The following is a 14,461-nucleotide window of genomic DNA, read 5'->3' as shown; positions in this document are numbered from 1 at the left end:
TTTTTGCCCCTGGTAAAATATTAGGGGCAAAATGCTAAGCTGCTTCTTTGATGTACGTTCTTCATTTTGATTTTGTAGGTTCAGTTGACACTCTATACTTACCTATCCACGGAATTCATTGGTACAGTCAACATATATAATGCCATTCGGAGAGTTGGAACAGTGCTTCTCATCACGCATACACTGAAGTACTACTACTGGGCAGTGAATCCTCAGGATCGAAGTGGTATTACGCCTAAAGGATTAGGTATATTATCCCTGTTTATATATTTTGTCATAGATTTTTTTTATTTTCTTTGTTTTAATATATTATTAAATTAATATAAGGAATTTATTATAATGTTATATGTTATTCTTGCAGTTTTTCTGAATATCATCATGGCAAAATTTTATTTTATTCTTCTTGATAATGTTAATAGTTTGTACTGAATTGAGGTTTGCGAGAGGTAACTTGCTACTTTCATGGAAGAATGCTACTTCTGCTGGTGTAAGTTGTTTGCAGAGCAGATAGGACTAGGATATTATTAAGGCACAGAAAATGAGAAGTTCTATATTAACATATGGTATTGATGCTGAAGCTAATTATCATAATGAGAATGAAAATCCATGGTTTTTGGGAAATAGAGATTTCTTGCAGAAGCAGGGGGTATATCTACTTCTAATAAATAATATAATGAGGCTATGAAATTTCAGTAATTATTTTTCCTGTATAATCAGGAAATTACTGGAGAGGTAATATTCATTTATCATGTCAGAAATTTATAGAAGGTATAAAAATAAAAATTTTGACAAATGGGGGATCTTTTGGTTTTAAATGAAACCTGCTTTAGATCGGCTGTTGTAAAAGGAAGTTAATCAGCTCATATAAACTGGCATTTTCAGTTGAACTTAGTGCAAGTGTTTAGAATATGCCCCTTGAACTCAGTTTTATCTCCCTCCACCTTCTACGTTGTCTCTTTTCATGTGTTTTCTCCCTTACAGACCAAGCAGCCACTCTGCCTTCACATCCTTACAACTATATGTCTAGCAAAAGAGTGTCTGCCTGTATTGAACATTTCCAGTTGAAAAGTCTCTTTGTTGCTCATTGGCTCTGATTGCATCATGTGCATAGTCTTACGTGGCAGCTATCTTTCTGATTGTCCATACATGGGCATGGAAGCCCTTCCTGTCTTTGAAATACATGATCTCAGAGTGAGAATGGGTTCATTACCCTGATATAAAAATTGAAGGCTGCTTTGAAATCAGGAATTAGATGCTGAGAGTCATTGTACTTAAATGCTTTGGCTGTTCAGTGATTTATAAATACGGTTTTCATATTAGTACAATGTTTCTTTATCTTTTTCAAAATCTCTTGCTTCTCAGAGGATACGCTATGTGTAACTTAGAAATATATGAACACACACAGAAGTTGAATGATCTGTTTAAGGTGGTAGTGTTGTGGCGGAGAACTAGGTCATAATTTCCTAATGACTGTTTGATGGTACTGTAGGTATATCATGTACTGTCCTGCGTATTAGTTTTATGTTCTGTCATTGATTTTATAACAGATTAGTGACCTTGGGAAAGTCTCATACTTTAAGTCTCATACTTTAAGAGCTGAATAAAGTTTGTGATTCTATTGTAGCTCTGTAGCTGATTCTTTGTCTAGGAATTGTCATGTGGAACAAATTGTAAGCAATTTTCTTCCTATTTTAATTGATCTATTTGAGGTCTTGGTGGTCTTGTGCTTTGGTGGTGGTCTAAGAACTAGCTGTAAATAGTGATTAGTGGTGGGAAAATTGCAGAAAATATGAAGCAAACAGGTACCTAACTTTAGGATCTTATAACAATGGGTGTTTGGTTTCAGAAGCTTTTTACTTGAGAATTTTTTGTTTGAGACATGAAAATTATTTTTAATGTGAGCCATGTGTGACCAGAGATTTTTTTTAAGAAGGGGAGATGTCAGAGGGGTCAACATAATGTTTCCTTTCTAAATGAACCAAACTGTGTTGAGCTGTACTTTTAAAAATGTTTGTATTAGCTTACACAAGAGACAGAAGTTTTTTTTTTTTTTTAACTAAATTCACATATAAGTTTGGATTTTCTTTTGTAAACTTCTATTACTGTACTAACATTCTCAGAGTCTTTTAAAACAAAATATAAGTGCATATTATTGAATACAAATTTTATTGCCTCATTTTCATGTTTTGGAATTCATCTAACCTTAAAAATAAACTCCCTTCATTGTAATTTCAAAGTCACCCATTTTGTACATTTAGAGCACTGTATATACTATTGTATGTGAGATTGAATGTCTTTCTAGAGGCATAAAACTCTTTAAATTGAAGAATAATTGACAAAAAGTATTATATTAATATCAACATAGTGATTTGATATTTATATGCATGATAAAATGGTTACCTCAATATGTCTAGTTACCATCTGTCAACATGCAAAGTTGTTACAATATTATTGACTCTGTTCCTTACACTGTGCATTAAATCCCTGTGACGTATTATTTTATAATGGGAATATTGTACCGCTTGACCTGTTCACCTGTTTTGTCCATCTTCCCATCATCTTTCTTTCTCCCCTCTGGCAACTGGCAATTTTCTGTATCTGTGAATCTGTTTCTGTTTTGCTTTGTTTTGTTCTTCAGATTCTACAAACAAACAAGTGAAATCATATACCATTTGTCTTTCCCTGTCTGACTTACTTCACTTAGCATTATACATTTTACACCTGTCCATGTTGTCACAGTGACAAGTTTTCACTCTTTTTTATGGCTGAATAATATTCCTGTGTGTGTGTGTGCGTGCGCATGTGTGTGTATATGCATATGAACACACACCACATCTTTATCCATGTATCTGTTGATGGATATTTAGGTTACTTCCATATCTTTGCTATGGTAAATAATGCTGTGCTTAACATAGGGACGCACATGTTTTTGAATTAATGTTTTTGTTTTCTTTGGATAAATCCTAGACGTGGAATTGCTAAATTATATGGCAATTTTATTTTTAATTTTTTGAGGTATCTCCATACTGTTTTCTATAGTGGCTGCACCATTTTACATTCCCACCAACAGTGCCTGAAAACTTCTTTTCTCTGCACTCACACTAATGCTAAATACTTCTTGTCTTTTCGATTTTAGCCATTCTGGCAAGTGTGAGGTGAAATCACATTATGGCTTTGATTTGCATTTCACAGATGGTTAGTGATGTTGGGCATCTTTTCTGTGCCTGTCGGCCATCTGTATGTCTTCTTAGAGATTTTTCTTGTTTTTTGAGGTAGGCCTGTTTTGATGTAAACTTCCCTGTTGGATCTGCTTTTACTGCATTTCACAGATTTTGGAACATTGTGTTTTCATTTTCATTTGTCTCAAGGTATTTTTTAATATCCGATTTTATTTATTATTCCATTGGTTTTTTAAGAACATGTTTTCTGGTCTCTGCATTTGTGTTTTTCCCACTTTTATTCTTGTAATTGATTTCTAGTTTCATTATGGATGGAAAAGACACTTGATATGATTTTGGTTTTCTTAAATTTATTGAGACTTATTTTGTGGTCTGTCATGCTATTATTGTAGAAGAATGTTTCATGTGCTTGAGAAGGTAGGGACGCACATGTTTTTGGTGGGACTATTCTGTATATATCTGTTTGGTATATTTGTTCCATTGTGTTATTTAAGGCCAGCATTTTCTTACTCATTTTCTGTCTGGATGATCTATCTATTGATTGATGTAAGTAAGGGGTGTGGTAAAATCCCCTACTGTTACTGTATTACTGTCAGATTCTTGTTTTTGTCTAGTAATATAATTCGTTTTATTAAATATTTATAAGTGTTATATCTTCTTGTTGGTTTAATCCCTTTATCATTATGTAATGCATTTTGTCTCTTACAGCTTTTTAAAAAGTCTCCTTTGTCTGATAAAAGTATTGCCAGGCCAGTTTTCTTTTTATTTCCTTTTGCATGGTGTATCTTTTCCTGTTACTTCACTTTTAGTCTTTGTGTGTCTTTAGAGAGTGAGTCTCCTGTTGGCAGCATATAGAGGATTTTTTTTTTTTTAAGTTTGAAAGTTTTTACTGACAGGTACATACGTATTACTATTTTGTTCATTGTCTTCTGTTGTTTTTCAAGTTCTTCTCTATTCCTTTCTTCTTTCCTTGCTCTCTTTCCTTGTGATTTGATGATTTTGTTTAATATTCTGTTTGGATTCCTTTTTATTTTTTTGTGTTTGTAGTTACCATGAGCTTCATATCTAACAACTTACATACATAGAAGCCCATTGTAAGTTGGTGATTCCTTAGGTTCAAATGCATTCTAAAAGTACGACATTTTTACTCTCATCTCCCAATGTTTTATGTTTTTGGTATCATATTTTAAACTTTTTATTTAGTATATTCCTTAACTAATTATTGTAGCTATAGTTGATTTTACCACTTTTGTCTTTCAGTCTTTATATACTCAGTTTTGAAATGAGTGATCCCCCTACCTTTACTGTAAAGGCAGTTACCTCTACCTTTACATTGCCTTTGCCAGTGTGATTTTTTTTCTTTCCTGTATTTTCTTATTTCTAGTTAAAGCCTTTTTCTTCTGCTTAAAGAATTCCCTTTAATATTTCTTGTAAAGCATGTCTAGTGATAATGAACTCCTTTAGTTTTTGTTCTTCTGGGAAACTATCTTCCTTTCAATTCTAAACAATAATGTTGAGGCACATGTCTCTTTAGGTGACTCATTTTATGTTTCTCATAAATATATAGAAAAAACTCTTAGGGAAGACAGTTTTATACTTTGCTTTGAGGTCTTTGAAACACTAAGTATGTGTACATATTATTTTTTCAAAGATGGACCACGACCTAATCAAAAAGAAATACTTTCTCTACGAGCATTCTTGTTGATGTTCATTAAGCAGTTAGTGATGAAGGTGAGTTTATACTTCTTTAGCATGTTCTGTATTTTAACTTAAAATTTCACATAAATTTTTGTTGTTAAGTCTTTGTTTACTCTTTGTTGGGTTATTAGTATTACACTTTGGAAAATACTCTGAAAGAGACTTGATTCTATGTTTTTTTGTTCTTTTTTGCACACATATGGATGTAAATTATAGCAGAATTGGAGATTGATAATTGTAATATATGTTATATGAATTTCTCTAGGGGTTCAATGGGTTCATTCTTTCATTCAGTAAATATTTACTGAGTTTCTGTTAAGTACTAGATATTATCCATGGCAGTAGTGATAGGGTAGTCAATAAAACTCTTCAAGGAGGTAGCATTTTTAGTGGGTCTCTTGTACTTGACATTCAGGTTTTGAGAAAAAATTTCCATAAATAAAGGTACCAGAAAGATGCATCAGCCTTTAGAAATTATCACATTTGTCTGATTCTTATTGTGTTGTAGGTAAAGTAAAATTTATTATTTTTAAGAAGGGTATTTTGATTTTATTAGAGAACAATGTATAAATGTATTTTTTATCAATATTTTATTATTTTCCTATGTCATTTTCTTATTTTTTAGAATTTAATATTACGTTAAGTGGGTCAAACTTTTAGTATATCTTTTAGACTCAAATTCCTTATTTCTATTTTCAAAAATCTTATTGCTTGATTTTTGTGTTTAATTTTTTCTGTGATTTTGTTTCCTAATTCTTTTTTTTTATAAATTTGATTTTATTTCTTTTCCAGTGTTCCAATATTCATTGTTTATGCACCACATCCAGTGCTCCATGCAATATATACCCTCCCTAATACCCACCACCAGGCTTACCCGACCACCCACCCCACTCCCCTCCAGAACCCTTAGTTTTTTTCTGAGTCCACAGTCTGATGGTTTGTCTCCCTCTCTGATCTCTCTTATTGCTCTTTTCTCATTTCAGCTTTGTTTTATCATTGATAAATTGGTAGGACAGGTTAAACATTTACATACTGAGTTCATATTTAAAAGTGCAACGTTTTCTTCAAGGAACAATACTACTCAGTTTTTAGAGCCTGACATTTATTTATTTATTTATTTTATTAACATATAATGTATTATTTGCCCTGGGGTACAGGTCTGTGAATCATCAGACTTACACATTTTAACTGGTAATTTTAGAAGCTGTTCTTTTACTCTTCAAATTTAACAGAAAAAAGAAATAGAAAAGTTGTCTTCTATATTTAGTGGAGTGATAGTTGTGAATAGTACTCTTTCATCATGAACTATTGGTTTGCTTACTTTGGGACTCTATAGCTTTATTAGATAGCCTGTCATATATGATTCTGAAAACAGGATACTTGATAACATATCTTTGACTTCTACACAGTCTTGAATATAGCAGATCTTTGGTGTTTCCCCTAATTCATGTTTTAAATTTAGATTCTATATTTAATATCTTTGTATATTTATAGCAATTGACCAGGTTGACAAATGTTAGGTGTATTATTCACCTTCTAAAAAATCTTTTTAAAATGCATGTATAAGATACTTTAAGACACTTATATTATGTTTTTAAAGGATTCTGGAGTAAAGGAAGATGAACTGCAGGCCATTCTTAATTACCTCCTCACTATACATGAGGTAACATTTGAAATTTATATTTTGGGATTTTGTTTTTTGAAGCTGCATTATGGTCTTTTTAAAGTAAAAACGTTTAAGTGATCTTTCATTAATGTAACTATAATGGAGAGTAAATATACTTAGGACCTAAGTCTTAGCAACTGTCATTTAAATACTCTTTATTACCACAGGATGGCTCTGAAAATAATCATGAAAAGTTTTAAAAAGTTTTGAAATTAGATGTCATTGAACTAATAAGAAAGTATGTCAAAGGGCACCTGGGTGGCTCAGTGGGTTAAAGCCTCTGCCTTCGGCTCAGGTCATGATCCCAGAGTCCTGAGATCGATTCGGCTCTCTGCTCAGCAGGGAGCCTGCTTCCCTTCCTCTCTCTCTGCCTGCCTCTGTGCCTACTTGTGATCTCTGTCTGTCAAATAAATAAAATCTTTAAAAAAAAAAAAAAAGTATGTCAAAGAATACCTTCATTGTATCTCTAGGAACCAGTGTAACATGTGGAAAAATAGGTTATGAAAATGACTAAAAATGTTTAGATTTTTAAATTCATAACAATCTTCTAACTGATTTTGCATGTTCAAATACTGGTAAGTCAACTTATTTATAATGGGATTTGTAATTACGTGGTTGCAAAGGAGGTTGAAAAACAAGTTGAAATGTTTTGGGTTTTTCCTTTATTATTTTGCCCTGGGAAAATGTTATATACTCTGATTTAATCTAATTAAATAATTGGATTAAGTATTTGTTAAATAAGTAAAATTTAGAAATGATGTAATTTCATGTAAAGCACAGTATTTCAAATGATATTTACATTTCTGTTTTATAGTTCATATCTTATGTTTTAATAAATATCTGTTATGGTGTAAAATAATGTCTTTTTAAATCATGAGTAAATGGGAGATATTGTTTTGACCTATTGCTCTTGATATGGAAAAGTGGATTAAATTTCCTGACTGGATCATATTTGACTCAAACATTAATGATTATGCTTGCTTTTTTCTCTTGATTAGGATATTTTATTTGTGGATTTTCTTTACCCAGTGTAATAGTTGAAGATTTTTCAACTGAATTTCATAGTAATGTTGTGTATGATTTTGTTTTTTATTAACTCTAACTCCCTAAGGGACTGAAGTACTTTATAAAGGAGAAACTAGAAATCATGGTGATCTTCTTTATTCTCTTAATCTGTTAATTCAGAAATCTTTTAGGTCTGTCAAATAACACTTTTCCCAAGCCTCCGTGCTCTAGCTCTAGATTATCTGCTTAGTTTACTGAAAATTAGATGTTCAAATAGCTATAGTCCAAAGCAGTGAACAAAAACTTTTATACACAGGGCAACAGAGATAACTAGCTCTTGATAGCTGCTTCCCTTGTCCTTTTTTTGGGTCAGTATTGCCACATTGGTTCTAAATATGCATATATACTGGAATATTCAACCAAGGCTGTGTAGGATTTTCTTGGAATTGTTTCGGATTTCAGAACTCACATATACTTCTTTGCTGTTCTGTCAGAATTTTCAAGTTATACTATATACAATAGTATGTTGCCTCAGTAAACACTGATCATCTTTTTTTTTTAATACTGTCAATAGGTATAATATATGAAAACTATTCCATTATTTCCTCAAAAGCTTACTGTTGTAACTAGTTTCTTGAGAAGGTCAGTGTATAAAGCATACACTGCTGTCAGATTGCTGACATTGATTACCTTATTAAAGGCTCTGGTATGTTTTGCTATAAAAAAAGAAAATAACTTAGTTTCCCCTTTCCTCAATTTCTTAATATATAATCATTGTCTAAAAAAACCTGTTATGTGTAGTATATCTGGAGAATATGTTTTAGGAAATCTCGATACTGTATACTATAAGGGTTGCATTTCTTTGATTATGACATTTGACACATTTGATTACGTGTATTTTGAGTTAGAAGATGAATATATATGTGTAAAGAACGATCTTATTAAAAGCAGGTGTATATTGCTTATATGTCCATTATTTTAAGTTACAATTTTTTTCATTTTGGAAGTATTCAGTGTTCAAAAAGATTTTTCCTTATTTAAAATAATTTCTATTTTGATTTTAGGATGACAATCTAATGGATGTCCTACAACTGCTTGTTGCATTAATGTCAGAACACCCTAACTCTATGATTCCTGCTTTTGACCAAAGGAATGGATTACGGTAAGAGTTGTATATCAGGGATTTAAAAATATTAAATCGAAGAGTTTACTTTGGAAGTGATAGATGATTCTTAAGTATGGAAAGTACTACTGGATCATCTATTATAAATGAATTAAGATATAAGACCCACTTATTTCATGTGTTATGTTTTTTAAAGAAGTCTTAAATTATAGAGGTTGTGTTACTGTTTAATTTGTGAAGACAGATCAGGCAAATCAGGTTAGTATTTTGTATGGTTAGTGCTATTATATAGCTATTATAGAACTGAATTCTTTAGCAGAGTTACCTTTAGGTCCTAGAACAGTAGTAACTAATTTGCACTGCAAGAAGAGATCCCACTGCTCTCTTAAATATTGCTACCTTCATCCCTAATCCCAATCATCATTGTATTAGTCTACTTGGGCTTCCATAACAAAATATCTAGACTGGGTTGCTTAAACAACAGAAATTTGTTTTCTTACAGTTTTTTTTTTTTTTTTTTTTGAAACATACTCTGAGAAACCAAGTCTTCTCAATGTGTTTAGACTGTTTACTTTTAATGTAACTACAGTTAAGGCTTTATTATCACCTAGCATTTTATTATTTATTTACCTCTGTATTTTTGTCCTCAGTTTCTTTTTTCCACTGTTCCTTGTATTTGAATTCCATTAGTATTCTTTAAAAATTAATTTGTTTGATTTTGTATCTATTTCCGCTTGTTTTTTTTTTTTAGCAGTTGCACAAGATTTCACAGTCTACTTTAATATTTTACCTCTTCAAATATAGAACCATTTTAACTATTTATCTCTTTAACCACCATTTTTTACTACCTCTAATGTATCACAAGTCTCTCTAGACAATGATAACAGTTTTTAGTTACCTTGTTGTATGTATTTTAAGAATTTACGGAAGAAAAATCCCTGTTTACTTTTTACCACATGTTTACAATTTCTTTTATTCTTTGTTCCCATTCTGGAGGAACTCTATTTACATTTCTTATTGGGCAGTTTTCTTGGAAACAAATTTTTAAATTATTCCTGAATATAATTTTTAAAAAGATTTATTTATTTATTTTAGAGAGTGCAAATGGGGGGAAGGGCAAAGACAGAGAGAGAGAGAGAGAGAGACAGAATCTTATGCAGACTCCCTGCTGAGTGCGGAACCCAAAGCAGGGCTCCATCTCATGAACCTGAGATCATAACCTGAGCTGAAACCAAGACACTCAACTGATTGGACCACCTGGGCTCCCTTCTGAATATAATTTTATCTGGTCTTCATCATTCAAGGGTATTTTTTCTGCATATAGAATTCTGTGTAGAATTCTACTTTTTTCTTTTAGTACTTCAAAATATTTTTTCATTTTTCCTTGGTACCCATGGTTTCTAATCTTTATTTGCTAAATAAAATGTACTACATTTTTGTACTTGCTTTCAAGACATATTCTTTAGCCCCCCCCACTTCCATTGTACTTTTCTTTGTGATTATCACCAATTTTGCAAAGTTTTGGGCCCTTATTTTCCTATTTTTTGCTTCAGTTATGTCTTTCCTCCCTTTACTTTGGGTCTCTAGTGACTTGAATATTAGGGCTTTTGATGTACACATCCCTGAGCCTCTTTTTAGTTTATTTCAATCTTTTTCCTTTGTTCTTAGGTTAGATACTGTCTATTGATAGCAATATAGCAAACTTCTAAGCTTTCTATATGTGATAAACTTCCTTCAACTTTATAGACTTTTTGTTTGCTTTTTTCTTTTTGATATTAAGCTCATCTCAAAAATACTTTAAATTTGTACATTTCAGTTGTATAATTTTAAGATGGTTAATTTTACACTTTTTTTTGTTGAGAGCCCTATTTTCTAATTCTGTTAGACTGTGTTTACTTTAACCTTCCAGAGCACATTTATAATAGCACCTTTAATATTTTTGTGTGATAATTACAGCAGTTTACCCATCTCATCAGCATTTGTTCAATGTCTCTTCCTATGAGAAATGGTTCTATTTTCTTGGTCCTTTGTATGTTGAGTAATTTTTTAATGTATCCTAGACATTGTGAATGTTATCTTTTATAAACTGTGGGTTTTGTTAAAATCCTCTAATTAACCATGACATTTTGTTTGTTTTATTTTAATAAGAATGTTCAGACTGCAAGTTCTACCTATCCTTTGTGGGTAATGGTTCCAGATGTCATTTATTGTAAAAATCTCCCTTGTCCTGCTTTGTGTCTCTCTTGTATGTAATTCACTCAGGGATTAGGTAGAGAATTGAATGATAATTCAAATTTTTTTTCAATTTAGAAAACTTTCTCTGTTCTGGTCCATGTCTGCCTGGACACAAGTGCATCTCCTGGGTCAGTTTAGGACTCTTGTGGGTTTTTACAAAGATTTTGAGGATCTTTCTCTCCTGTTTGCTCCTATTCAGGACCACTCCCCCACCCCCCGCCACCTGTACGAACCCATTTTCTTAGTTCCTCTAACCAAAGGACAGTTTTTGTCAGAGTATCAGCCATCTGAGCTTCTAACATCCACCTCTGAGATAAAGGCTCACATTTGGGTCAGATTTATAAGAGAAAATAAAAATTGAGACTCTTCACTCTATCATGGACAATTCTCCAAATTTTATCACCAGTGCATCTGCTTTTGTTTGGTCTTCAGAGTACTTAACAAAAATGCTTTTTGTATTTTTTCCCATTGTTTTAAGGTCTAATATGTAGGACAGGCTGTTACTAGCTTTAGGACATCTTGGTTGAACCAGAACTCCCTGTTGATTGTTTAGTTTCTTTCCGCACCCTCCCCCCCCCTTTTTTAAGAGACTTATTTGTTTTAAAGAGAGAGCTTAAGAGAGCGAGTGAGCATGTGTGCATGAGTGGGGTAGGGGAGGGGTAGAAGGAGAGAGGGAGAGAGAGAATCCTTAAGCAGACTCCCTGCTGAGCAGGGAGCCCATGTGGGCTCGGTTGCTCAACACTGAGATCATTACCTGAACTGGAATCAAGAGTTGGTTGCTTAACTGACTGAGCCACCAAGGTGCCCCTAGTTTTCTTTTCTAAAAAATATTTTCTGTTTAATGGTTTTATAATACTTTATTTCCTTTCTTCTTGGTGAACTTTATTATTTCTTACAAGACATGTATGTTAGCAATGAATTTTCCCAGTCTGTTCATCTGAGAATACTTTTACTTCTCTTGATTTTTGGATAATAATTATACAGGATATAAAATTTTAAGTTTTCTTTCTGTTTGCACTTTGACTGTGGTTTAATTGACTTTTGGTTGCTGCTCTTTGTGCTGAGATGTCAGCCTTGTATTAATGTTGCTTTCTGTATGTTGAGTCATGTTTCTCTTGATACTTTTTACTTTTTTTTTTTTTTGTCTTTGGATTTTGGGTATATTTTATTTAGTTGTGATTCTCTTTGTTTTTTATCATTTTGTGGTTTATTGAATTCTTGGATCCACAAATTAATGTTTTTTTTTTTTCATTAAATTTTGGAAGATTTCCCCCTACAGTTTCTTCAGAAGGATTTTCTTCTGCATTCTGCTTCTTCCTTTTTTTTTTTTTTTTTTGGCTCTTGCATTATACCTATGATGAAATACTACAATGTCTCACAGGTTTCTAAAGGTCTGTTAGTTTATGTAACATCATTTTCTCTGTGTTCTTCAGATTGGATAATTTCTGTTGATCTGTTGAAGTTCACAGACTCTGTTTTTTGCCATCTGAATCTGCTGTTGAGTACCTCTTGTGAATTTTTCATTTTTCGTGTTCATTTTTTAACTCTAGAATCTTAATGTGGTCCTTTTAAATCTTTATTGTTTACTTACTGTTACTCTGTTTTCTTTTAATTATTTGAACATACCATTTTAAAATTAGTTGAATGGGGGTGCCTGGGTGGCTCAGTGGGTTAAAGCCTCTGCCTTCGGCCCAGGTCATGCTCTCATGGTCCTGGCATTGAGTCCCACGTTGAGCTCTCTGCTCAGCAGGGAGCCTGCTCCCTCCCAGCTCTGCCTGCCTCTCTGCCTCCTTGTGATCTCTGTCAAATAAATAAATATTAAAAAAAAAATTAGTTGAACGTATTTATTGCATGTCTTTAAAGTGTTTGCAAAATCTGACATTTAGAACTTGAGTCATTTTATTGATTGACTTAAAAAATTTATGGGTCACACCTTTTAATTTCCTTGCATACTAATTTTGGTTGAAAATGGAGTATTTCAGATAAATATTATAGCAAGTCTGACTTCTGTTTTGTTTGTCTGTGGGTTGTTGGTATGTTTTTTTTTTTTAAAGATTTATTTATTAGAGAGCGCAAGAAAGAGAGAGCGAGTGGGTATATGAGCAGATGGAGAGAATCTTGAGCAGACTCTTTACTGAGTTCAGAGTCTGATGTGGGGCTTGATCTCATGACTCTAAGGTCACCACCTGAGCTAAAACCGAGTCAGAGGCTTAACAGCTGTACCGTCCAGGTGCCCTATTTGTTTTCTTTTTTTAAAAGATTTCATTTTTAAATAATCTTTATACTCAACTTGGGGTTTGAACTCACAACCCTAAGATCAAGAGTTTCATGATCTACTGACTGAGATAGCCGGGTATTCCATGGGTTATTGGTTTTTCATATAATAATTGCCTTGTCTAATGTCCAGAATTTGTTTACTCCATGGTATGCAGCATCTGGGTTATCAGTTTGTTTTTAATTTATTTTTTAATTTCTTCTCTGTTTTCTTTCCCTTTCCCTCTCAGCTGAGATGGTTGTTTGGGCATTAGCACTATCAACAAGGCCATGGATTCTTAATTTTCTTAACTTAGTGTGTGCTAAGGTCTTAGTAATAAATGCCTCTTAATTTTTTGTGTTGCTGATTTAAAGGTTATATGTGAAAAGTTTGTTTAATTTTATTTCTGTCTTTTTTTTTTTTGTGCAGGGAAATACTGACTTCCACATTGGCATTAGTGGAAGTCATTCTTGCTGTTTTTTTTTTTTTAATAGTATGCTTTAAATTTTGGTACCTTTTCAGTTTTTTACTTATGGTGAATAAATGAAAAATCTGTAACGTGCATGAATATATGGAAATGTGAATAATTCACTCATTTTTTAAAAAAACAGTGGATAAAGAGGTTTATTGAATATTTATATTATATAGAATAAAAATAACTTGAGAATGATGGGTAGGTAGTTCTTTTAAATCTAATTGGAGATCTGTGGAAATCTTTTTTGGCTCTAGAAATTCAGTATGAGATTTTCTGAACTGTCAATTTTCTTTCTTTAGGTCTTTCTCCTTTTCTGCCTGTCTGCTTGTCTTGTCATTCTGTCATGCTTTCCATCTGTTTTTCTTCCTTCTTGATTTCTTTCTTGAGTTAAAGAAACAGAGAATCCAAATGGAGCATTGATGCATAATTTCATTATCTGTTTATGGTTACACTGCTACCTAAAATTATTACCATAATTTTTAAAGGCCAACATGAAAAGAGCACAAGTATATATTTAGTGAAACTTTCATACTAACTGAAAGTCAACTGGAGTGTAACATAGGCTCAAACTGAAAAACATGGAGAAATTTTGAGGAGGTGATAGTCTTTCCTGGTGCCAGGAAATAGGAATACCAAACTGTATCATAAAGGTCAGTAACTTTTACAGATTTTAAGTGGCAATTTGGTGTCCATTAAATGACAGAAATTTTCTCATGTACTTGATAAATATAAACTCTTTTCCACCATCACATCATGTAGACATAATCTTTGATATCTTGGGGCACTTATTTTTCCTTAGAATTGACTATGTTTCCTGATGCAGTAT

At 32.5% G+C, this 14,461-nt stretch overlaps 1 protein-coding gene across 4 annotated transcripts in view; it reads left to right on the top strand.

Annotated features, from left to right (window-relative positions):
• Nucleotides 1-14,461, top strand: part of LRBA (LPS responsive beige-like anchor protein) — a 729,505-nt gene that overhangs the window by 125,954 nt on the left and 589,090 nt on the right. For all 4 annotated transcript variants that reach the window (XM_059373625.1, XM_059373604.1, XM_059373615.1 and 1 more), the window contains exons 14-17: nucleotides 79-247; nucleotides 4,831-4,910; nucleotides 6,478-6,540; nucleotides 8,613-8,710. In XM_059373625.1, coding sequence (XP_059229608.1) covers nucleotides 79-247; nucleotides 4,831-4,910; nucleotides 6,478-6,540; nucleotides 8,613-8,710 — 410 coding nt within the window. The remainder of the gene's footprint in view (nucleotides 1-78; nucleotides 248-4,830; nucleotides 4,911-6,477; nucleotides 6,541-8,612; nucleotides 8,711-14,461) is intronic.

Source organism: Mustela nigripes, chromosome 1 (assembly GCF_022355385.1).
Source record: "Mustela nigripes isolate SB6536 chromosome 1, MUSNIG.SB6536, whole genome shotgun sequence".
NCBI classification, from domain to species: domain Eukaryota; kingdom Metazoa; phylum Chordata; class Mammalia; order Carnivora; family Mustelidae; genus Mustela; species Mustela nigripes.
The sequence above is the reverse complement of the archived record's forward strand: the minus strand, read 5'-3'. Positions and strand labels throughout refer to the sequence as shown.